The 26,672-nt window shown below is 37.6% G+C and overlaps 1 protein-coding gene across 3 annotated transcripts in view; it reads right to left on the bottom strand.

The window, feature by feature from the left end:
• The window catches only part of WDR7 (WD repeat domain 7), a 151,316-nt gene that overhangs the window by 85,214 nt on the left and 39,430 nt on the right, over nt 1–26,672 (bottom strand). For all 3 annotated transcript variants that reach the window (XR_014895260.1, XM_085300171.1, XM_085300172.1), the window contains one exon: nt 18,518–18,631. Coding sequence is in view for 2 of the 3 variants with exons in the window: in XM_085300171.1 (XP_085156297.1) it covers nt 18,518–18,631 (114 nt within the window). In the remaining variant the exon portion in view is untranslated. The remainder of the gene's footprint in view (nt 1–18,517; nt 18,632–26,672) is intronic.

Raw genomic sequence — 26,672 nt, 5'->3', positions numbered from 1 at the left:
TCTGAGCAGCAGAGAACCCATTTTGTCTCAGGCTATTTTTCACTGCTCTTAACTCCCCGAGAAGAATCTCCAGCCTCATCCATTCCACGTTCCTACACGTTCGATACAGTGAAAGAGTCTGTTGGAAAAGGAATGTTACAGCAGAGAAGAAAATTCTAGTAAACTGCAGTCCATTATAAGCAGCGTGGTTCCACCCTGTACTTACTAGAGGTAGGAAAGCCCATTTCCTACAGGAAACCAGTAAGCTTACGAAAATTACACAGTAATGTCTGTTYAACAGCTTTATGATAACTCTGAGTATTTAAATAACTCTACCATTAAATTATACACAATCACCATTCCATCATGCATACCAAATATTACAAAACAGGGAGAGATCATATCATTAATATTCATATTAGGAGTAATTAGTTTGCACATATCTAAAAAAGTCAGAAAAAAAAGTAAATGAGATTTTTTTTCCCCCCAAAAAAAAGCTTTTAATAAGTGGCTTTTAAGAATCAATTTAAAAAAAAAAAAATCATTCTCATGTTTCTGATGTCTCTAGATATAAGTGAAACTTTGATAAAGCCTCTACAAATCTAGACTTGACATTCTGAAGCACGATCACAATTTTATTGAAGAGAACACAAGAATAAYGAACTTTTTAAAACACAGTAATTTTGAGACTGAATTGCAACTTTTCCTGATGCCCTATGAAAAGATACTGTTCCCATCAGAAACCAATAAAGTAGACAAGATTAGATAGTTATGATTTGCCCAGAAATTAAAGAGGTATAGAGCAATATCAGAATCTATGCCCTGTATCTTTTATATATTAAAATTTGACTTTCACATGAACAAAAGTTTAAAAATTTACATTAAGAAAACCTGTATTATTCCRACACATCCATCATATATATCATGTCTGACAATTTAAAGTAATTTGCTTTTAAAATATTTCTGATTTTAATTGATTAAAACACATTCCTGCTGCCTAAAGATATTATTTAATTTGAAGTGATTCAAATTACATCGTTGAGATCATTCTGTTACAAGAAAAAAATCTCTCAAATATTTATGTGCAGGCACGTCTATCGTGTTTTGAATCACTGTTACCACTGGGAAGGTTGGGGGGAAAAATTCAACAGCAAAGGCACCAAAGCTGCCCTTAATGAGCTATGACAGAAGAATGACATGTAGTTCTGAGCATCTCCTCTGCAAAACAAGAATGTTTATATAAATATATACAAATCCAKGGGAAAAGGAAAGCAATCAGCAGCGTAGCAGAGAAAAATGACTTAGACCTAGTATTGCATTTCATTAGGAATTTTTTCCCAGTATAACACAATCAAAGCATTTAGGGACGCATTTTTCAGCATCCTTTCAGAAACTTAATCTACGATATTCACCTGTTACGATGAAGTAGGTGAACATATTTCAGCTCTTGCCCTGCACCCTATGGATAGAATGGAATTCCCCTGACTACTATGAAACAATTATTTTACTACCTATATGTTGCTTGTTTGGCAATATAATGTCTTCTTTAATATTCACACGAATTTTATTCAAACTATGGCAGACTACTTTCAATTGGATCATTTTAATCAAACAGCACAACCAACACTACATACTTCTCATTTTCTCGTTTATTATTATCCTTTTTTCATTTTTTGTCACAGTCCGAAACAGGGAAAGTCAACCCCTCCGGCAGGTGCTCGCGCACGTGCCGGGAGCGGAGACGCCGCGGAGGGAGCGCAAGCGTGGCCRGCGCGGCGCGGCGCGGGCGGCTGCCGGGCGGGAAGCGCCCGCAAGGCCCCGCGGGTGCGCGAGCGGGGCCCCCGCCGCCCCGTGCCCAGCCCCAGCGCGCCCCGGTCTTCAGCAACAGCGCCGGTGCTCAATGCAGGACACACTCTGTTTGCCTTTCAGTCAATTAAGCTTTAAGCTGTCAGCAAACAAGGCTTAAGTTAATTTTGAATCACCACAAATCAAGTTGAAGGTTGCGAAAGGGCGCGCTCACATGCCCGCATGAAAAAAGGCACTTTAATTGCCTCTGAATAGCGATTATGTGCTGCAATTGGCCTATTGAATCTTAGATGATCTATTTATTTATCAAAGTGCAGAGACTGGTAAAAGGATGAGAAGTATGAACTCTAATCTTTTACTCTATTGCATAAGTAGATGAAATCAATTTTTTTGGTATTAAAAAGTGCTCTTGAAACTATAATCTTTTAGAAAAGTTCAATATGGTTTACACTATATTTTATTTTTCAGTTATAGCTATCCAAAGTATAGCTACCTGAAATGTGAAAACAAGTAATTTCCAATATTAAAAGATATGGCTATTTATACATATTTTAAACTTATGTCAGGCTTTTCATGCATGATATAGATAACTTCTGCTTTAAATTACTACTTTGAAAACTTATCTGACTATGTAGRAGGACAGAGAAAAATGCTGTTAAACACTGTAAAAGCCAAGTGCTACAAAATACATGCTACAAGAAATTCCTATTAATTTTGTATCAGATGTCTTTATGGAAAAGTTTTGTTTAGATGAAAAGATCAGACAGCACCAACAGTAATAGTTTTTCATAGCTCTAAAAATCCTTTCAGCAAGCCACTTACAAAAGCTTCAACATCRATTAAGAAAATAGTATTTTTAAAATGTAGAAATATATCTAATTTTAAGAAGAATATTCTCTTTAACTTTGCTGCAATTAATCATAGGCTTAAAGTACAGAATTAATCACRTTTATGAAAAGGGCCCTAATTTTTCCTTAACACAGTACATATATTTGTATTGACTAGAAAAGGCTAGTATTCATAAAAATAAAATAATACAATTTCTCTTTATGTAATTAAGCCAAGCAGCTGCAATTCTTCATTTGTAAAACGATGCAAGATGCTGACTAGGTGTTCTCTTTCCTTCAAATTGCTACTTATAGAGCATGAGAGCTTGGGGGAATTCACATCATGTATTTTATATACATGAAGGACAATTCAGGATTCTAACTTTCTAAAATACTGGAAAGAGGAAGGGAAAAAAATTTARAACACCTAAGTCAGAAGCTTAGAGTCCTATAGCGGCGACCAAGTCCCTCGGTACTTTTTGTTCATCATTTTAAATGTCAGCCTGGTAACTTTTACAGCTTTGGGTTTTTTTATTGCACCTATCACCCTCTGGGAAGATTTGCAGTCTGAAATTGCTATAGACCTACAGCTCCCTCATCCACTTAAGAATGACCCTCAAAGTTATGTTCTTCCTACCATCAGATCCTGTAAAACACGCACAGAGAGGGCAGTTTGCAAACAAGAGAAGAGCCATGCATAGCTAAAAAACACTTTTGAAAACATTGTAGAGAAGTAGTGAGAAAGAGCTGGAAAAAAGTAAAACTACATGAGCTTTTGAAAAATTGACTTACGGTACTTGGAAAGTTAGCATGTAAGGAAATGACATGGTCAAGACAACATCTCTCCTTTCATCTCTGCATTTAACCAAGATTTTGTTGTAACAAAATGTTGTAACCCATTGCAGAAGAGAACGTATTGGTGAGCCAAAGCTATCTTCGCAGGGGCTCTCCTGTTGGGAGCTGACTRGGAAAACRCCACTGATGACGACYCTCTGAGCTCTGCCTTTTAGCCAGTTCTCAATCCACCTCACTGTCCGCTTGTCTAACCCACACCTCCTGAGCTTCTCTAGGAGGATGTCAGGGGAGACAGTGTCGAAAGCCTTGCTGAAGTCAAGGTATGCAACGTCCACCGCTCTCCCTTCATCATCTACCCAGCCAGTATTTCCATCATAGAAGGTATCAGATCGGTTAAGCAGGAATGCTGAGGCTCGGGGAGAAGGAACTAGAAGGGGAGAGGACAGGATGGCCAGGCAAGAAGGGGAAGGAGGCATAAAAGAATCACTTGCTGGGGCACCTTCAGACAAGCAAAAATCAACAAGGAAAACTTCTCCTTTGGAAAACGGGATAAGTGAAGGAATGGGTGCTTTCCTTCCTACCCAGGAAGGACTGGAGCTGAAAGACCCAGCACTCCTTCCTACTACAAGCAGCCACAGCAATGATGGGGGAGGAAGGGGAAGCAGAGGACCTCACACTGCAGCTCCCTCAGGAGGGCCACGTCAAAAGAGGGCACTCAGGAATAGGTTTCCACAAGTAGAACACACAGCTGCCCTAGATCTTCCATAGCTGCAGCATGGATAGCCAGAGAAGTGAAGCCAGGACAGCCTTATAGGCAACTTGCCTGTCTCCTGCTATTACGACCATCTCCAACTTCCTCTGAGCAGTGCAACTCCTTATACAGCAAATGGAGTGAAACAAGGATGAAGATGAAGACAGAGGCCAGGAGAATCTCCTGGTGAGAGAACAAGAGCTCCATTCTGATTACACTTTGATTCACAGGAGAAAGATGGGTGTTCAGGTGAGTGAGATGCAACAGCTACTCACTATGTCCAGGTCACTTTTACAAGTCTTTCTCCTCCTCTGTCCTAAGGATATCACATGTATGGGAGTAAACAGATGAGGAAAAAATGTGTGATCCACATACAGGAGCAAAAAAACCTGGACCATAATGTCACCCCTCTCCCTGCCTCCCTTCCCCAGGCTACAGACTCCCAGGCTTTCAGATTGGATGGCTAAAGGATGCTCTTAACAGTAGCAAGGGAACAAAGAATCCTATTTACAAAAGAGAGAGAGAAAAACAGCCCATGATAGAAGCATATTAGGAATCAAACAAGTCACTACATGTGCTGATGCTCAGCTAATACAAGGTAAATCAAGTATTTTATATCCTAGATTTGGAGGAAAAGCAGCTAATAATCCCTTAGACAAAAACAGCTGATATCTGGGCATTTAGATTCCACCTGACACATGACTGTGTTCTTTGCCAAGCTAGTAACTGCTTCTTTTAGGGTCAAAAAAAAAAAAAAAGGCCTTATCAACACATCAGGAATAATGAAGATATTAAGAGACATAACAGAGGCATTACAGAGGATTTAGGGACATAAGATTCTTTCCTGGATTACTGGAATGGGATTTCACTAGAGTACACAGGCTGCAGAGAGGAGGAGGAGTTCYGGGAGGTTTTACACTTAGAGGAGATACATATCCAAAGAAGTCAGTGGGCTCAGCTCAGGACRGGTGTTAGGACACGTAAGCCTCCTAGAATTTGTTTCCACTTTGGCAGCACTGACGACACAGCCAGGGTCTGCTCTGAAACGTTCTCAGTGTGACAACATTAACTCAGTGATAGACTGCAGGATAAGACCTGTCTCCAGGCAGGCCAAAGGACTTTCAGAGCGTGCAATGACTGCACAAGGAGGGCACAGAGTTCCAGATAYGCACGGAGAAGTGGCATGTGCCTCTGACGCAGGTGGAACGGGCCTGGTAACAGGGTGGGATGAGCCATGCAATGCCGCCTCCTTCTTCACTGCTCAGAGCAGTCCCTAAGGGACAGACAGACTTCGGTATTGTTTAACCCTAAGTTAAAAGAGCTGTTCTGKATTCAAACATTAGACACTATATTTAGTTATTTTTACAAAATCCATGTAGTTAAAAATGAAATTGCAGCTTGATATTCAAAGCCTTATCCAGTATGTGTCATTTTTAACTAGTGAGTCCAAAACTTTTTAAAATACACACAYATATATATATACAGCCCCCCCACATATGCACACACACACATATACACACGTATGTGCATATGTAGGGGCGTGTGTGTTTCAGGTCTTTGCTTTACATCACTGCTTCAAAAATTAATATATCCTCAGGGCAACAGTATTTAGATACCTAAATAATCAACAAGCGAAATTCTGAACTTTTATTACTGCTGATGATGCAGAACAATGCTTAAATTCATATTCTTCAATGGATTTACAGAACTGCAGATAGAAAACAGCTTGCTTGTTGTTGCATAAAACCGTAGCCAGGGATTTTAGACCACAGATACAAACGCTCAGTGAATTTCAGACAAACAAAGACCTTCCAAGACCAAAGGAAACCTTTAAAAAATTGTACATTATATATTTAATGATGTAGTGGTCATCAGGCAATTGATTTGTGTAATAACCTGCACAAGCTTCTGGGAAAGTGGTAATTTCCACAAAGAAATTCCTAGAGTAGAGAGGTAAGGCTTACCCCAATTATTGCTACATGCATAAGAACATTCTTCCACTGACGAATGGGTAATTTGCACAAGTAAATACTGCTAGAAGTAATGGATACTATGCATGTTAACAGTAAAAACAGCTTCTTAAACCATGTGGTCCATGACTAAAGCTTACCTATCACAAGATGTAAACCTTGCCAGCACTGTAATATTTAGCAATCACATTTAAACTTACTGTGGCAGATTAAGAAAAATCTGAGCAGTATTTGCAACTGTTCATTACTATTCAAACTTCTGAAAATGCTGYACCTTAGGAGGAGTTGTATGCCATAGCTGCAACTGAAAGCCGTCAAATATCAGGAAGCGAGCAGTTGTAGGAGGGAGTGCAGTTACCTAGCTCAAACCTATCTTATCAAAAGGCCTCCAGATCTGCTTCACTCTGCTGCTGCTCCAGTGCATGCTTTAAATGACTTCTCTSATAGCTATGTCTTCAAGGTATCACATATGAAGTAAAACTTCTATATAAAATAGTAAAATACCAAGACTTTCTGCACCTTTGAAGACATTCTTCAGTGTAAGACAAACAGTTAAGGTAACATGGAAATTAATTCAGGCAAAACAACAGCTTAAGATAAGCTGACTAAGAATTATGCCAACACTGATGACCTTACCATTTCCCAAATACATCACCCAACAGTTTACCCCCTGKATTATTGGCTTAAAATCACACTAAGCTCAAAAATATTATTCCAGGAAGAAAATCCTCCTTTTTTGGGYGGGCAGGAATGGAAGTGGAAGTCTTCCATCCCTCCCCTCTTCAGAGTATAAATCCCTGCGAAGTCTCCTGGAAGAAAGGAGCAGTCTAAGCCTAGCTCCCATGGACAGGAATCTYTAATATTCAACCCATTAATTTTCAGCATGATATCTGTATCAAGAAAGAAAGGACAGAAATAGTGTCTACACATTCCAGCACCTCTTGAGATGATCCAAACCAGCCCTAAGGAATGTTCTTAGCACCGAGGCAGTGAGAGGATGGTGCTGGGGGATAYTACTGCTGTTACCTCTGCCATCAACATTATGATTCCATTTTCAGGACTGTCAGTGYTGTCTCTCATGCAAAACTCTCTAAAATAAGACTGAAAAGATATTAAGTAATTTTCCAGAAGTGCATACTTTAAAAATATAGCATGTTTTCCAAAAACATAATAATCTTCAACTGTTTCATAACTGGCAGACATCTCTACTTTAACTGTGTAATCTTTTTATGCAATTTACTTTAATAGTGCTATGCCATTATAACATCTCTCTCATACTTGGAATTCAAAAGGTAACACTTGTATATTCRTAGACACTAAACAGATTATTAAATTAATACAGCAAATCTTGTTTCCACTTCAGACCTGAAGAGGGTGAGGTGTACTCAAATTTGACTTTTTCAGCTGTATTAGTTGGAACAAGTAAGATTTAGCTCTGATGCTTTACAACACGTAGATGCTGTAAAGAGAAATCTTGCCAGTTGACATGGCATGACTGCATGGGCCTTTAATACACAGCGGAGATCTGTCATATCTGTAAAAATCACCACCTATCAGATAGAGGGAATTAGAAACYGATTGTTTCATTCACCATTTAGGTAACTGGTCACTTTAAAAGTCCTCTTTCACTTTCCCCTCCCAACCCAGTTTTGATGATCTGACAACCATTTCCATGGAAACCACAGCAAAAAGGAGCAGCCTTCAAGTTGAAGAATTTGAGATTTTGAAAGATTCAGCTGTGGCTGATAACAGTGACACAACTGCCCTCGCTTATAGGGGAGGGGGGGGAAGCTCATTCACAGTATTTCAAAAAGAAGTAATTTGTGTTATGCATGAAAAACTATGACTCTTCAACTTCCATTCTCCTTAGTGCTTATATTCAGATTTTGTTACTGGATACCATGCATTAGCAGAAACAAACCACCATCTCATCATCTTCAAATGTACAAGGACCAACTGAGGCAGAAGCAGAAAGGAGAGTAGCAGTGGAGCAATGCCGCTTTACTTCGTGCTTATTCTGCGCCTAACCTGGTTTGCTGTAGCAAAGAGGAAAKCTTGTCCTACCTGTTTAATGAATCACTATTAAACTTAAGTGCCCTCCTGATCATAGATCTACTTGATAAACCTTTTGGAAAAAGATTCTTCCTATGGGTATTTCTGAAAACATTGTAGCTGGATTTCATGCTTTCAAAAGGCAATGTGAAACATGCAAAAATCAACATTATTAGCTCTCTTTAGGCCTTTCCCTACTCATAGTCCATAGGTTACATTAAATCAGGACTGCCATTAAGTCTATTATTTTAAAAATTAAATACTTTGTTGCATAAAAATGAAAATTTTTACCTGTACAGATAGGGAGTGTATCTACATATATAAATATTCTTACTGTACAAGAAGGTGGCACATAATGATTGCTTGCAAAGAACAATTATTGAATAAGCATATTAAAAATTAGACTGTTCTATAATATTATTCCCAGTCTATTATTACATGTTGAAACTTTTAAGGTTGAGTTAATTTATATATTTTTAGGCCGTTAAAAATTTTAAAACAGCAAAACCTACAGAATTCTAAATAAAGAAATGTAATTGTTTGAAGAATCAAAAATACGTATAATTAATTCCAGATTTTAATTKAGTATTTATTTTACTGTTCCTTCAGATGTTTTATTAGTAAGGTCAACTAAAAATATTCTTTTAAAATCAAGTATGAGAAGAAGACTTACTATATCGTCTATTTTTTCTTTCTCATAGATAAATTCTACCTTCTACCTAAGTCTTGCACAAAGCAGTCTATCTTATTATATACAGCTTTACTGTTTTAAATTGATACTTTGCAAAGATAACTTGTATAAATGAAGAAATGGCACTAGTATACATGTTTTCAAACTTAGATTTTCAAGACTACTTTGAATGAAAATCTGTGGTTTCAGTTCCTTCTCTCTCACTATTTACTGATTCATACAACAAAGCCTTCACAATGGTTGCTGAGTAGTAACTAGCAGGGACAGGCAAACAAATGCTATTCAAACGCAGCCAAAAGGACAGGATTTTATTGAATCAAAATTTAACAAGATAACCCATAATGGCAACAGGGTACTGCTAGCAGCTGAAATAGGAAGAAGGTATTTACTCAGCTGTTTACTCAGTTCACTGACACTGGCCTCCCACCCTCCCTTTTATTTTTATTTATACATATAAAAATTTAAATCTATAGCCACATCTCTATATTGCAAAGTTGTCAGTGCATTCCCTAGTCGAGGCTTAAGCACATGCCTCCAACGCAGACTAAACCAGGCAGCAGCCGCAGCGAGAAGCCGCTTGCCGCGTGCCGTGGTGCGCCGAGGCCGAGCGCCSTGGGGACAGGCTGGTGCTGCAGGGACAGCAGCGGAGCCACAGGAGCACGCAGAAGCCAGCGACAACTTCCCTTCGCTTTCCYGAACGCTGTCTTTGCTGACAGTCAGGCTGCCTGACCCGCGCAGCGTGCTGAGCGTAGCTCCAAACTGAACGAGGCTGGGCAAAATACAGCAGAGCAAAGACACGTTATACTCATGACTGGGAAAGAGGTGCAAGTGCCAGCAAAAGCAAAGGAAGGGCCGGAGACACACAGACAGCATTTGTGCACGGCACTGAGGTTAAGGCTTTAGCCTGCAGAAGTTTCACTGCATGCATTACCAGGGATGTGGCTGAGAGAGCCCAGCACAAGCCTGGAGCAGACATGAGATTTTGTTGTTCCTAGAGAAGTTAACAGAGCAGTTTCTCTTAAGTTGGCAATTTATATGAAAACTTCAAAGCTTTCTCTGGAGCTTTCATCTCACATTAATCAGCACATACTAACATAGGACATGGTAAGAACGTGTTATCCTAATGAGACTCAGCTGACGGGATCTCTGGAACGGCAGGGCAGCCTGGCTGAAAGACGGAGCCGGTACCAGACTTCCTGAACGACAACGCAGGACGCCTACCTGCCGGCACACACAGAGCATCCACTTACCAGCGCTGGAGACAGCAAGCACGAACAGTTACACGAAGGAGAGGAAGAAAGGGAAAAAAGGTTGAGGCTAACATGTATGTCAGGAAAATCCAATTCATTACTCCAATTTCTAAGGCCAGTTGCCTAGTAAGTAGGTGACAGTCTACCAAAGTCCTTCCCCCCATGTCACCACTACTGRAAAGTAAACTGAGAATCAATTTGGCACAGATCTCCACAATAAAAGTGTACTACAACACACACCCTTCTTTCACAAAGTGGGGAGGAAAAAATGAAACAGAAGATAAGCTCTTTTTATCAACGTATGAACCCTAATGAAACCAGTCATCTTACGACTCTTATGACTGCAAAACACAATTACAACACGTTGGCCAGCCAAGAGAGACACAGGCATGATTTCCTTTTTTTGTTCTGGTCAAATTCCCACTTAGAAAAATGGCGTTTTGCATGTTTTCATTTGCATATTAAAGTCGATGATACTAATTTGTTTGGGATATCAAACTGTTTTGTTTTTTATATAACCACATCATCAACTAATTAACATTTGTTAGCAAATCTGGTATTTGACATTTTGCTACAAGACTAGCCCAAAAAAAAAAAAGAATTGAAAACACAGACAAAACTACTTGTACTTACCAATGAATCTACTTTAACTGAACCAAAATTCTAAAATAACAACCAGAACTGCTGAGAAATACTTCAGCACATAACATTTTGCATAGCAGTAGACATGACAAGAGTAGGGGACACAACTGAATTCCTGACCCCAGAACKTAAGCACGAACTTAAAAACCACACCACACTTGCGGATACACACGGTTTGCATGTCATTACTTCATGGGCTGTATTTGGAAAACTGTTTTGCATCCTATTTTTTAAATCTTTCTAAAATAATTTGCCACCTGCACATTGGTTACACAAAATGAATTTAATTTTTTTCTGAAACAAACCTTTTAACTTGTGTGTTTTTGTAGGRTCAATTCAATCAAACCCTGAGAGAAGCTAGCGATCTCAGTTTATTCCCACAGCCTTTTCCACCCGGGCTTGGATTTCGAGGCCCCAAGCAGTGCTGAGGAACCGACRCCACCCAGAACGCTGCAGCGCGCGCTGCCAGCTGGGAACATCCCACCCCTCCTGCCGGGAATGGCAGCAGCCATCAAAACCTTATCTTTGCCTGCAAGCAGCTCAGGTACGCAGAGGACCGAYCAACAGAGCAGAACGAATATTCAGGCTGGGAACGGTGGTCCGCAAATTCAACGTCTACCCTGAGGAAAAGCTTTTGTGTAGGAAGCTGTTTTCTAAGGTAGCTATTCCAAGTCTCCAGATTTACCTTTGCAAGGGCTAAGGAACAGCAGCAGTTCATCACCCTCTAACCCAGGGTAGACTCCACTCAGAATAACCTTGTCCACACCAGCAAATGCCCAACAGTATTTTTACATATAAAGCAAAACATTATCACAGTTTAATACTAGGCTGAAAAGATTATTGATTTTAGTCCCACAAGTTAACTCGCTAGAAAAAAATAAAATACTATAGCATTAAATTTAGTTTAAGACTATACAGAATAGATTCTTCTGCTCTGTCCATGATTTTTTTTTTAATTTTTTTTTTTTTTAAACAAGCCAAGGTCTGTCCCTTTCAAGGAACTACTCTGCATATTTTAGTACTGATGAAATATCGAGGTGTAATGCTCAGCTTTACGCACCATAAATGAACAAATTTTATAGCTCTACTACTGTGTTTGACACACTACTACAGTACAGAGAACTGTGTTGGTATATCTACTTACCTACTGTAAAAAGCCGCTAAGACTAGTGCTTAAACCAAACCAAGCTTTGATTTGCAGGAGGCTCATCCAAAATTCCCTGAATTTCACAGCCACCAAACCAGGACGTATACCAAAATTAATTCTGTAGACTGACAGAAAGACCACAGCCTAATGGTAACATAGTGTAGCATAAAATGCTCCCATGCCTACACCTACAGGAAAAACATTTGATATCTCATCATCTTTCAAAATAAGGCAGATCCCAAAGAAAAGGAAATAACTGGGGTTAAGTGACTTAACATACATTTTTTTTTATTTGGTTCCTTATCTCAATACTCAAAGAAAACTCTGCATAGGTTTAAGCATTTTCTCAACTGTATACTTTCGAACTTCATTACACTAGTATTAGAATCAAAAAAGTGAAATTAAAAAGTATGTGAAAATCAGAAAGCATTGGTTGCAGTGGTAACTGAAAAATGAAACGTAAGTAGAATACAAAGAAAACGGGGAATGAAGAATCTCAATAATATTTTTTAAAAAAATACATTTAAAAAAATGATTTGTCTCTTCTGAACCACGCTTCTGCATGTGAGGAAATTATTCTCAATAATAATTTAGAAAGATTCTTACAATCAATAGAAAAATCTTTAAATGAGTTGAAGAAAGCACCACAGTGAAATGTTTCTGCCTAACGTCACTGAAAAAAGATGAGTAGTGAGAAAAAAAAAAAAAAAAACAAAAACTATGACCAAGACAAATGTTTTTCTAAGAAAAATAGAAAAAGCTTTTCCCAAGTTAATAATATTGGTCAGAGTGACTACGGAACAAAGGAACCGCACAAAGTTGGAAGAGGACATCTGTCACCAAAACCAGACAAAAGATCTTCAGCCCAAGAACCGCAGCTCGATTTGCACAAAGTACTGACACAAAGCGCACACAGTGATGCCAGCATCCCACCTGCACACGCAAAGATACAAGTACTGATACCAGCTAGTTACATTACGTGAAGCTTATATTTTAAAGCTGTSCATCATCAAGTAAATACAAATCTCAGAAGGTATACAAAATGAAAAATGAAAAGTGAAATTCCCAAGTAAATATTTACAGGTGATTGCATGTTAAAGACTGCTTTTCAAGCTACACTAAAGAAATCRTTTTTAACTGATTCTTTCTTCAGAGCTACAAACACGGCTTTCACATAGTACACCTCACTGAAAAACATGATGGATAAGGCAACTACTTTTTTAAATTTAAAGTTAGTTGTTTTTGTGATAAGCCTTGGCATCTATATTAAAAATGGTGGCATCTATATTAAAAATGGTGTAAATAAATACACAGAGAAAGGACGATAAACAATTAATTTTTAACTGCTACGTTAAAACGCCTGTGCTTTAAACACGACAGCTCTTTCAAGGCTGTTAGGCTCAGCACAGCAGAGCGCTCTCATCGCGCCGGGGCCGCGCAGCCCCTCGGCCCGCACGCCGGCGGCGAGCGACGGCCCCGAGCAGCGCCGACCCGCGAGCCGCCGGCCGCCGAAGCCCGAGGAGCGCGGCTCCGCACCCGGGTCCCGCGCGCCCTTTCCGACGCGCGAGCTCGCTGAGTGGCGAACGCAACAGCTGCGGAGCAAAGCGCGGCCGGCACACATGCCCACGGGTGCCACTGGCTTTTCAGACCCATAGCTTAGAAGCTGAGGAAGAACTGATGCTGCCTTCCACAGAGGACAAAAATACTCAAGAAAACAGCAAYCAGTTTCCGCCACTTGTAAAAATCTACATATACTATAGTATGTTAAACAAATCTCAATTTTGTCATTTTTATTTCAATTTGTTAGCTTGTTAAGGTATTTTTTTCTAAATCTAGTCATTTTTAAAAGCGTCACCTATTTCTAAATCAGTATAAATATTATAGCTGAACACAAACTGATGGACTGCTTTGAATTTGGCCCCTGAACAAGCCTTGCTCAATTCCTTAGGCAGCCGCCAGGAACAGGCTGATGACAGAATACGCCTGGCAAGCGCGCTTCAGCATCCGAACTGCTCAAAACAGAGCTCTCTGGAACTGCTACGCTGCACACTTTCATATTAACTAGAAAAGCACCCCCCAAACCCCAAACCAACTAGTTTCCTTGAATTAGTACTTAACGAATACTCGCAGCACTCTCCCAGCACCGACATACGCCATTCAGACAGATGTCAAGCCCATAACCCTCTTACGGAGGGCAGATCTCTTTATAGAGTTTATTGGGTGACATCTGCTTGAATGACAGATGCCCACATCTTTCCAAAGACAGGCAGCTTCGCTGAAAAACCAACCGATCCTCAGTTTTTCATGAAGAATGCTTCCTTAAAAAGCAACAGAATTATTCTACCTAAAATTTCAGGCTTCCTTACAGACACATAATGATAAATTTTAAAAACCTAGATTGAACCTAGATTCTAGGTTAATTTGATATATAATTATCTATTAATTAGACACATTTGTCAAAGTGCTCTGGAATGCTAGTTAGTGCACATGAAAACKCCATTAAAAATTAACTTTTACTTGTTAAACAGCCTGAATCCCTGAATTAACATTCCATTCTTAATCGTAACAGAACGGATCAGGTGACAGAGAAGAGACTAATTTCTTAATTAGCATCTGAAAGAGATGAAGTTTGCTTTAAATGACAAAACCTCACTTTTCTGGAGTTTTCCATAATAGTCTGTATGATATAGTAGTTGGTTTTCTAATGAGTAACTAAATACAAATTAAAAGTGTCTTTGATCTCTCCGTGACAGACTCCGGAGATACAAAAATGTATGTGACAGGGTTCGTAGAAGGTTCTCAGGTTTGGTCTAACCTACTTAAATGAAACTCAGCAGGAACTCTGTCCAGASATTGACTCTTTTGGCACCCGTATTGTGCTAAACAGTGGGTCACTGCCTTGTTTGCTGGGGATGGCAGATGGCTGCATTTGTTGTGTACTTCCACTCCTCACCAAATTTTCAGGGGAAGTCTGGTCAGCAACGGGAGGCAAGTAATGCGCAACTGCACCTGGCGCTTCCACTGCAAAGACGCCCAGCTCCAACAGTAAGAAAGAACGAAGAGAAACCAAAGAGTAGGTCAAAACCTCAATGCATTAAAAACAAACAAAAAACAAACAAACAAAACCCCTTATGACTGTACAAAGCTTTCAGTTATCAGCTTGTTAAAATATTTTCTCCCATTAAATTGGAAGCTTTGGGGCTAGGAATTGTAATGCTCCATTGAAAAAGATTCACATATGATGTAGGAACTATATTAAAAATGAATTAAAATAGTTAGATAATACCAAAATCAGAAACTCCATGCTGTGTGGGGAAAATAAGATTTACTCAAAATTACTGCAAATATATGCACCTCTGCACCTCCACAGTTACTATGGTGTGATGAAATRCAAGATGAAACACAAACACAGTCCCTACCCATATATTCTTGAATCGTTAGGATAACACAGACACATATTTCTATTGATTAAAAGGCTATTTTAAAGTTTAGAATATGCAGTAATCTAGGGATATTTCTGACTTCTGGTTTTGCCACTTACAGGGTAACTATTGCTTAAAAAATAGTACTCGTGCTCAAAAATAAATTTGTGAATACTGAAGGAAAAGATTTAACTATTTAAACTTTAAATTTTCAAGTTGATAAAAATTTAGTAGAGTTTCTAGATTTTATTTTTCATATTACCTTCTGCATGCACGCTGCTGTAATTGTGGGAACTTTCTCATCTATTCAGAATGGTAACTTTTGTACAATTCAGAAGTCAAGGATAAGAGTGTGCTTGATTGAGATTTTTTTTTTTTTTTTTAAACAATACAGATAGCCAGCCAGGGTATTTTTAGAGCATTCCCTTGTTTTAACTTGCTACAAGGATTTAGAGTGGGTGAACATGGCAGCGGTTTTCAAACAGCTATTTCTCTCTCTATTTAAGGGATCAGACTAGTACAAGGAGAAGGTTGACCACTATCTCTCCAGTTCACGCACTAACAATTCATGACATTCTGCTGGAGAAAACAGACTATATTGTAAAAAAAAAAAAAAAAAAAAAAAAAAAAAAAAAAGGCAAGCAGTGTTCCTTCTTTGGCCTTTATTCGAAAAGAAGCACAACAACGCTCAGCTCTCCTAGAGAGGCCAACAGAAAAGCACGGAGCTGCAGGTGCAACGGGAAAGGCTCTTCCAGGCTCAAGACAGAGCTACCTCGATCGACTGCTTTGGCCAGGCGTATGCCAGGCTGCTACTAGCKTTACTAAAATCAGCCAACCCTGGGAATCACATCGCTCCGTTAAGTTCAACATGCTCAACAAATACCAGTCTCGCACAAAGCCAGCTCTGTACAAAGTCACCATACTTTATACATGCTCATAKCTACACACGTGAAGACCCAGCCTACTCATCTGTCTACCCCTCCACTCAGCACACCAGAATCTGAATTTTCTTATTAACATATGTGTTTATTTTATCATGCTTGAAACTAGGATTTTTTGCTAACAGAATTTCTTAGACAAATAAGTAGTCTTGTTTCTGCATTTAAAACAATTCAGAACCCCAATCTTTTAGGGTTTTGGAATTACAGATCCTTAGAATAAATTACATTTCAATTCAAATTCTCAGCTATTCTGATGCAGCAATTCACTATGCTGTATCTGAGTGTTTCCTATAAAAATATATTTGTATTGCTAAAAGAAAAGTTAGATGATATCTAAGAATCTAAAATTCYTAAAATTTTTCTAAACGACTCCTGCTCACGTGTTTTTAAATGCTTAATAGACACTAAAGTATTACTGAAGTACTTTCCAGAAACAGGCTTCAGTGTTTTTTAGCCAGCTAATCTAAAATACTTCAATCYTTAAAAGGACTGATATAGAAGTAATCCTTTTAAAAAATTATTTGGATAAATGAAAACATTTGGTGAATCTCAAGTTTAATTGAAAAAATTCCTGTTGACCACTGCACACTAGCATTACTTTGCRCAGTTCATCAATAAATACTAGGTTTAAAAGTACTGCTATAGAAAGAAGCTGCATCRTGATCTAAACTCTACTTTGTCATGTTAAAAATATCTCAATTAAACTTTTTTCTTGGGGGGGACGGGGGGAAGGGGAAGAGGAGGTATCCAATTGTCCAGCTGTTCTTTTGCAGATAGGACTATTCTTTTTGAACAAATATATTTGTATTCAGTTAAACTAACTGTATCCAACTGTAGACTAAATATTCAGCTTTGCTCAGGACAAAGCAAAAAATGCAAATAATTTGGAACTTACTCCATTAAAGAATATCTTACCCTTGAAAAGAACATATAATGTTGAAGGGGGAAAACACTGTCCTAGATATAACACACACTTGCTCATAATACTGCTAGCTCTTAGTAAAAATTCCTGGAAAGGAATCAAAGGTGAGTCAAGGAGAAGGAAGTGTTTCTGTAAGAAACACTGATGTAAAGGAAAGGCTGGGGAAAAAAAAATGTATTTCAGGGTACCCAGAGTGAATTCATTAATATATTTTCACTTTTTTGAGAGYCAATCTTCTATTGATTGTTTTCTTGACAGGTTCTGCATCCTCCTCTAACCATTAAAGGCASTCCCAGGACCATACCTCCCTCTTGGCTATTTCAAGTTAGCTTGTATCCCCTTGCTTATGTTAGTACTCACCATTCCAGACAGYCTGTTCTGCCACCAACCAGGAACCCTGTCTCAGTCTCCTTCAACTAGAGACTTAACCCAAAACTACGTCTGTCATGCTAACAGATTTCTGGTCAATAGAAATAAATGGTTTTGTTTCAGATTCTCACAAAAATCTATACAATGCTCAGTGAAGTCTTTGAATCTAAAATGTAGCTCTTGTACTGTATAACCTACAGTATGCTATGCTAAAATAAATGTTTTAGTTGTTCAGATTAAGAGGGTAATGATATTGAGGATACAGATATTTCCCTTATGAAAAATAAGTGTGTGGAGGGGAGGAGTCCAGACATATGTATTTCTAATTAAATGCATATTTCTGCATGGTCCATCAATGCATGTTCTGAAGTGATAGACCAGAAATTTCGACTTTATCTGCCCATCTACAAAAATACAGAACAATGGTAAAAAGYTGTATTGGTATTATAGAACCGAAACATACTTGGGTTCTGTGCATAACCAACCAACAGCCCTTACTTGTTGAAAAAGAGAGAAAAAAAAAAATCTCAGTTCAGTCAGGCAGACTGCGATGGTAACATACCATTTTTTTCACTAATGTAATTCATTTAAGTAGTAATAGTAATAGTAGTAATAACTAAAAACAATTAGCCTTTACTCTTCAAGAACTGCAAGCTAAACATGCCAGTTGTAGGCAGATTCAAGAACAGAAAACACATAATGAAATATAAATAATGTTTCAGAAGTASCACAATAACACTGCAATAGTTACAGCAAAGCAAATATTTAGTTTTAATCTAGAGCTCTGCATTTTCTTTTAACTTTTTTCTACTCATTTCTAATTGCACGTTTCTTCATAAGCAGCCTTAATATTTCATTTTCTCATGAAAAATAYGGAAATTTAGCATGAAGTATTGTCTCCTCTGCATTACACCTCATATGTCAGAAATAACATTGATTATACTTATGCTTACCTGCTGTGATGTCATCATCAACTAGATCATGCTCTTCTTCCTGAACTTTCGCTTCTGTTCCCAACGAATCTGGGCTTGCACTACCCGTTTGAATGGCTTCTGTTGTCACTCCAGCTGGAAAACAAAGACAAGCCTGAACACCCACAGAAATCAATGATTTTGGTATATAATGTCCTTAGATAAGGAAAAGGATAAAATAACTATCTTTTAAATTCTAGATTATGCAGTACAGCTCTCTATAAAATGCAGATAAAGCAAAGGATAACTTTCTGATTTCCTTTAAAACTGTATGCAGACCTTTCATAAACCCATCACTGAAAAAAATCTTTTGCACACCATACATATCCTTCTTACATGTTTTCGTTCTTTTATACCACCTTGTAGCTCCATGAAAAGTACCAGACATACATCCTACACATTAGCATCCCATTAGGCACAAAATACAAAGCTGCGTAATATGTAGTGGTAGAACTTCTATTACACCTACTCCTTGCGTTTCATCTCTCTCCAAAAAGAGAAAGGACTGAGTTTCCAAGTTAYGTCCACCATAAATCAGTTCAGCTGAGTCACTCTGCTTCATCTGGGTTGTGATGCATCAGTTAATTGCTATTAGAAACTGTATTATAAACACCAAATCTTGCCCCATAATACAACGTGATTGATGTTACAATTCTCTGGTTTACACTCCGCCTAACCGTAATCTGTAATTATTCCCCAGACGGGCCTTACCGCAATCCAATCAAGGCACTATCAAAATAAGTGTTTTGCTAAGGGTGGAAAAGTCCAGCCTCACAAATAGTCTTACCAAAGAGATTTAGGAAAGCTAAAAGAGCAGTTTGCAGAGAAACCCTGATAAGATTTCTTTCCTCCTGATATATCCTCTAAGTCAGCCTATACTATCAAAAATCTTATTATATGAAGGGATTGCTGCTTTACTGATTGTGGTATTAGGTTTGCAATCTACAGAGGCATTAAGTCCCCATTAAAAAAGGACCCCGGCCCTTTGTCAGCATTGACCAAATTTCAACAAGAAATTATATCTCTGTAAATGACTTTGCCTTTTGAAAGCCAGGCAGCTCTAGACTGTGGTCTGAAGAATCCAAACCACCAGCAATTGCCTGGTACAGGATGGTGGAGAACTGCCTACTGCACTTGCTTCTTCTCCTCTTTCATTTTTAAGTTGTATTTATAAAAACACTAACATGTACTACTTCATTTTCTCAGTATTTTTTGTGTAATAAGCTACTAGTCTTCTCCAAACATATAAATTCAATTGACAAATGAAAGAAAACAGTACAATAATAAATCACAAGGGGAGAATTTCTCTCTGAGGGTGGGCAGTGTACAAAAAATGTCTGGGAATTCAAGTCTGAAAGCCATTCACTTCTCAGCCTTCTTTGAACCGGTTTCTGAACAGTAACAGTCTCATGAATACTCATAGATTTTACTTTTTTAGTCCAACTGGTAACTAGCAAATATTCACATAAAAGTAATTACTTTTATCTTGTGATAACACAGGACTTTCTGACATTGCAATTTCTATGTAGAGGTTCTGGTGTAACCTCTATAAAGACAGTAGTATTTTTTTAAATAACTTTCTGAATTTCCTTCTTGTTATGTCAATATATGTAAAAACAGTGACAGGAAAAATCCAAGAGAAAAATATGCACACTTCGAAGATGTATTAGTATCAGAATTTTCCTCTCTGTCATGGGAAAAACCATTTGCCAAACACTCCAGTTAGTACAAGAAGTTGCTAATCTCTACAGACATAGTAGACTTGTATAACTACTTCCTAAACATCACTTCCATAATCTAAAACTATTTATTTTCTTTTTGCACTCAGGAGAAGAGCAAAGAGTTTGCATGCCTTTTAAAAAGTGCATTGTGAAGCCTCTTATGGATGACAGCTTTCATCTCAGATGGTACATTTTCTGTGGTTAAATAACCAAGTCAGTAGAACCCAAGGGTCCAGCAGTCCCCAAAAGGCAAGTTCAGGCTGGGCAAAAATTCAAAATCTTCRATTCAATTTATTTATTACATCAACTCTTTCACTGTTTTCTATCCCTGAGATGSTGAAATGAGGCTGGTCTTCCATATGGGATATGCTACACCTTTCTAGAGAATTTATCAAGAGTGGTATGCAATGGGAGGAAATAATGCCTTGCATGAGCTGTTTTTAAGTACAGTATATGTAAAAAATAGCAAAGTCTATTACAAGTGTATACAATTAAACTACAAGAACAAAACTATTTAACTGAAATAATTAAACATTCCCAGAAAACCACTGAATGGATAAAACCAAAAGGAAGAAAAAGTAACAAGCACGCTAATAAGTCAGGCAATATTCCTCTCAATAAAAACCCAAGATGAAGGAATGTATATTCCTGGATGCTAGAGCTTTCTTACATAATTGACCAAGAACATCTAAGAAACAGACTTTAGAAATGAAAAGGATATAAAAGTTGACACATAAATCTACTGGAAAATTAAGCAAGATATACACATACTAGAAACTTACAGCATTGTTATAATTTACTGTTTACTGTAGCATTCTAAACTAATTATTCATTTAATATACCAAAACATTGCAGTGCAAAATTGTGCTGCTTCTTTGTGCTCTTAACTCAAACCTTGCAAAAGTAAGATCAACAATACATATAAATATCAAAATCTTTGGGGTCCAATCGAACTATCCTTACTCAATGAAAACTCCTGCTTAAATCAATAGAAGTTTAATTAAGTTTTACTCAATTAATCAGGCTTTAAATAAAACTAAGAGATGTATACATCTACCAGAAACATATTAATAAAAAATGACAGCAAATTCACTATTATAGACCGATCATATTTATTGTTTTGCAGTGATAACATGGGTTACTATTTGAAGCAGGTTAAAGATGTACAGTTTAATGATATTTGAATTTCTTTAATGTCACGCTGTTACAGTAGTCAAGATTTTCACTTAAAATGGACAATAATTTGATATAAACATTTACCTGAATGAATTGGTATTTAATGATATGGGGAGCAACAGAAGTGCCTACACTTAATTTCTGGACAAAATTTATTGAAAACAGATTTCTGCAGTGACTGACCAGCACTGCCCCGCATTCCCTGCAATCCTTATGACAGACAGCCTGCTTGCCTCACATTAATTCACTTCACACYGTTTCTATCGATCCTCAGCCAGTTCCCTAGTCTCTTTGCACACACTGCTTGTCTGGCTGCCTACATCCACATCAGCACACACACACAAAGGCCAGAGCAAGATAACCTTTTGCTTTCCATTAAAGACATAGTAACCATTTTTGTATCTGCAGTAACATCACATATTTAAAAATACATCATACTTTCCACTACGAAGCATACAAATCTGCTACCAGAAGATTTTAGGTGTTCCTATTGTGCACAGTCTGGGAAATGATTGCTTCGATATCTTCAACATTTTAGGAAAATGTTACACTAACCAATTTTTAAGTGAATATAATATTCAGCAAAGAAATTAAGAATTTAAGAAAAGAACTTCACTTGCAGAATTTATTTTACCCTGAAGACAGTCTTCACTCAAAAATAAGTAGGTAAAACAAGAGAGTATTTTCCTTTTTGAACATCACCTGAAAATACTTCCTCATGCAAAATACACAATGGACTATGTAACATTTTAGAAGCACAGTGTATTGTGAAAAAGGAGGAATAAATAAGACTATGACAAAAATACACTGTTGCATAAGCCTATCTCAGCAGGTACAAAATGAAGCTCAGAAAGACCAACTTTTCTGCTCGTTGTGGGAACCTGAAAAATATCAACGGCCGGAACGTCTCTAATACTTTTAATTCATAACGTCACTTATACATCCTTTCCCATTTGATTTGCAGTCAACAGGCTGACATGCCAATTTTGGGTGTAGAAGGCCTAAATAAAACAAAGATTTATTGTTCAACCTACAAGACACTGCGAAACTAAGCTTAATCTGTTTTCTAACACGTGAACTCTAATTCATTTGATGCAGAAACTGTGTAGGCAGCTATAACAGGGCTGTTTGGAGGAGCGACAGTATAATGGGGCCAGTCTGAGGCTGGTCTCCAGCATAAGCTACTGCAGTGCTGACAGACCCAAACAGGAGAAAACAAGATCTACCTGAATTTTCCCTCCTCCACCAACCCATCATCTTGGAGGAAAAAAAAAACAGCTGAAGGGAAAAAGAGCATCACAAAGCATAGTTCTGTCTAACATACTTACCTCTTTCTCCCTATGTCTCCTAAGCAAGCAAGGACATCATTCAAAATTAAATGGCTTAAAGATAATGACAGATTTACCAAGATCCACAGCTGATAAGAAAAAAACAGAACTTCATATTCTTATGAAGTTATATCAGGACCTTTTATTTTTACTGTACAGCTTAATGGCTGAACATTATCACTAAAGAATAGTCCAATAAACAGGCGTTAGATTTAGAAACAAATTTGCTCAAGTATTGTAGAATTTTCCCTTTCTCTTTTTTGTCAAAACCAAGTAACAAAATTGTCGCACAAAATGGGACCTTAGTTTTAAGAAAAAGCCCATGATCCTGCTGTTTATTCTTTAATAAGAAATAATATTCTTTCAGTACGACATCACAGTTGGCTACTTAAAAATAAGAATGGGATTAGATAACACAATAAATATAAAACAAACAGACCATTATCAACCAGAATGATTAAAAGGTTTCCTGTAAGATAGCAACATTTTTTTTTTAAATATACCTATGGAAAGAATTCTTCATCATGACAAAGTCTGAAATATTTTTGTTCAACACCTCTGTATTCTATGTTCTTATTCGGACTCACTTAAAGACGAAAAATATACTGTAAATGATTAATATATTTAAGCCGTCTCAGATGCTTTAATTTTTTTTCCTTTTTATTTCTACAAYGAGTATTCTTCCACAAATGCTGGTAGATCTGCCTGTCAAGGGAGACCTAAAATCGCACAATTGTATAACCTTCAAATGAAGTAATCAGGCAACGAGAATAAAAGCAAGCATTGCTTATGTTTTTGCTTCATTAATAGGATGATCACCTACAACTGTAAGAAAATACTGCTGTTGAAGGGCAGTACCATTTTTCTCCAAGATGCCATGAATCRAAAACTTAGCAGGATTCTGTGAAGGCTCTGGGTCTCTCTGCATAATGTATTCTGAGCTGGTAAAAGTTCTGCCAATGCTCTGAATTAACTAAAAGCACAAGATCACAACAGTGAATTGCAAACCCAGAACTARCACACCTTTTCCCAGCAGGATGCTTTAGCTTGGACTCTATTACTGAAACAATCATATATCCTTTGCATGGCTTAACTCTGCCCATCATGTACCACATAGACAAGAAATAACCAGCTTTTCCCTGGCCTATAAACTGCATACCAAAATYTTCTTGGGGCTTAAATTGATGAAAACACATATCCAGCACCAATGCAGGCTGCTGCTGGTTGTGTATTTGGCTGGAAGCCACATCTGAACAGCGAGCACTGCAGCTGGCTTGAGTGCCACACGCTGACTCCCCAGCACAGACACCCCAATCCCAGAGTTCTTCCACTTTGCTTTTACAAAGCAAACATAAAGGGCACAGACGACGATTGCCAAACAATCTGACTTCTAGCACTTAAAATACACCCAAGTACAAAATCATTAACAACAATAAAGCATACAACACAAACAGATTGCCTAAACGCAACAAACTGCTTCTTGTATTTTTACTGTTTAGATTTCCCTGTCTTTTCAGCACAAAGATATTAAAGAGATTTCTTCTTGGAAAGCTTGGCAGCTTCTCGCTCACTGATGACCTCAATGTCCAATTGTTTGATTACAGTTTTCTACACTACAGATGGATAAAAATGCTTAATTACCTTCCAGTGTTTGTTATTGTATTTTATTATGGGACAAGCCCTGGCCCTTAGAATCTATATTCACCAAAAAGAACTGTAAAAAGGTAAAATAAAAGTGAAGGTCAAGGATGTAGCCTCAAATGGGTACTGCAAAAATACATATGCTAGCATATTACATATATTACAGCTGTCTGTGTAGAACATCATTACTGACTTCCACAAGTTCTACCATTTGTAAGCTGCTAGTCCGAGTTTAGCATCAACAATGCCTATGAATATTAAGGAATCACTAGACAATTAGCAAAATATATTCAGCAACTGCCATCATCTACATTTAATAGGCAAAGATCAGAAAATACCAATCTTTAATCCAGAGCTGCCTATTCCTGCCCTGATATGTGACTGCTGTAACAAAATGGATGCAGTAGGAAGGAATAGATTTTAAAACTCACTTTCTTTGTAAAATAATTTCTTTTCTTTTCTAGTRGATATCCTGTCTCCCTCCTAACTTTGACTTCCATCTCACAGATTTTTATTTTTAATAGCCCTCCACAGTTTAACATAAAATTATCTCAGTGTATTTTATTGACTCAGTGTTCAAAACAAGTATCTATTTTTTGACCACATATTTCCTTCAAGTATCTTACTGAATTAGTGCTTGAGCCCCTAATCTCACAATATGACACCTTCATGAAATAGCTGCTGAAATAAAATCTATTCAGAAAGATCAGCAAACATAAACTGGGTATAAATTATATTGTATTTCTCAAATCTATTCACATTAATAGAATACACAGAAAATAAAAAAGATTTGTAGAAGTAATATAATTAACTTAACATCTCTAAAAATGATCATCCCAATAGATGGAAAGTTTATACCAATATCCATAACATATTTCTGTTGAACTACAGATGAATTATGATTTGTGCTATATGAGTAAGAAGAAATGTCCCTATTAGAACAAAGACTACTTGGATCTTACAAATTCCACTAGAGGTACTTCCTTATGGTGTAAGTTATACAAAACACAGAAGTTCCCGTAAAGGCTAGTCTCATTTGTAAATTGTTATCCTGCATTGTAGGGAAAAACTGTGTTATGATGTAGCAAGCACGACATTTGAGGAATATCCACATTAGAGTGTTTGYTCTCCATGTAACATCTATGAATGCGTTTGGAATCCTAATATTCTGTGTAAACCTGTAAGGACTAGAGAAAAGTATAAAAAACGTCACAACATATTGAATCTTATCTGCTTCACCATCTTCCTACTTTTAAAAATTCYGTTTTCCCGAAACACATATTTAATTTCTCATGAGCAAGTTGGACTATCCAGATTTGAGTAACTGCAATGCCACAAACTTCAAGAAGTTGTAGACTTCTCACTACCCAAACAAGTTCTATCTGCACTATAGATACAACTGCAGATTTCAACATGGCTTCAGCAACATTGTTAAGACCACAAGTTAACCTCTATGAGGTATCGGTTTATATTAACACGACGCATATAAGCTACATGAGTTTCTGCAAGACATAAAATAGGACAGTACATAGCTGTAGATTAGCATATTCTATTGGAGTTCAAAAGTGAAAAGCTTCTTTTAAACTGCATTAGAAATGCACATTCCAGTGCTATAATGATAGTAATAGATCTACAGTGGCATGCTGTTACTCCACTAAATCTCATAAYGCATTTCAAAGGCCATTCATATCAAACAACTGATTTAGACGATAAAAAATGCTGTACTACCATAGGAAGCATTAATTACGACACAAAGTGGGGCTTTAAAAAAAATTAACTGATAAACATACAAAAATAATGAAAAATGAGAAACTGTTTGACAGATCTAGAAAGAATAGCTAAAGTAAGTATTTAAAGAGTAAAGTATTTTCAAAATGAAAAGCTGCAGAATAAAATCCAAACAGCGATACAGACATCTTAATTAGTGTTTTTATTAAAAAAAACCACACACACACAGACACACACATTCAGTCCTAAAACTCTCAGTTTCTTGTCGGATTGTTAGTGAACATCCAGACCCAAACTGGTAGCATGCATGAAAATCAGTTAAAAATACAGCTAAAACAGCTTCTGCTTTTATCATGCAGATGTCGAGTAATAATCATAGAAKCATAGAATCAGTAWRGTTGGAAGGGAYCTCTGGAGATCATATAGTCCAACCTCCYCGCTCGAGCAAAGTCACCTAGAGCATGTTAGACAGCGTTGAATTCAGGCAGGCCTTGAAGAGCTCCAGAGAAGGAGACTCCACAACCTCTCTGGGCAACCTGTTCC

This window comes from Rhea americana, unplaced genomic scaffold (genome assembly GCF_003343005.1).
Source record: "Rhea americana isolate MKP2758 unplaced genomic scaffold, rheAme1 scaffold_161, whole genome shotgun sequence".
Lineage (NCBI taxonomy): Eukaryota > Metazoa > Chordata > Aves > Rheiformes > Rheidae > Rhea > Rhea americana.
Note: the sequence above shows the minus strand (reverse complement) of the source record. Positions and strands in the feature narration are given on the sequence as shown.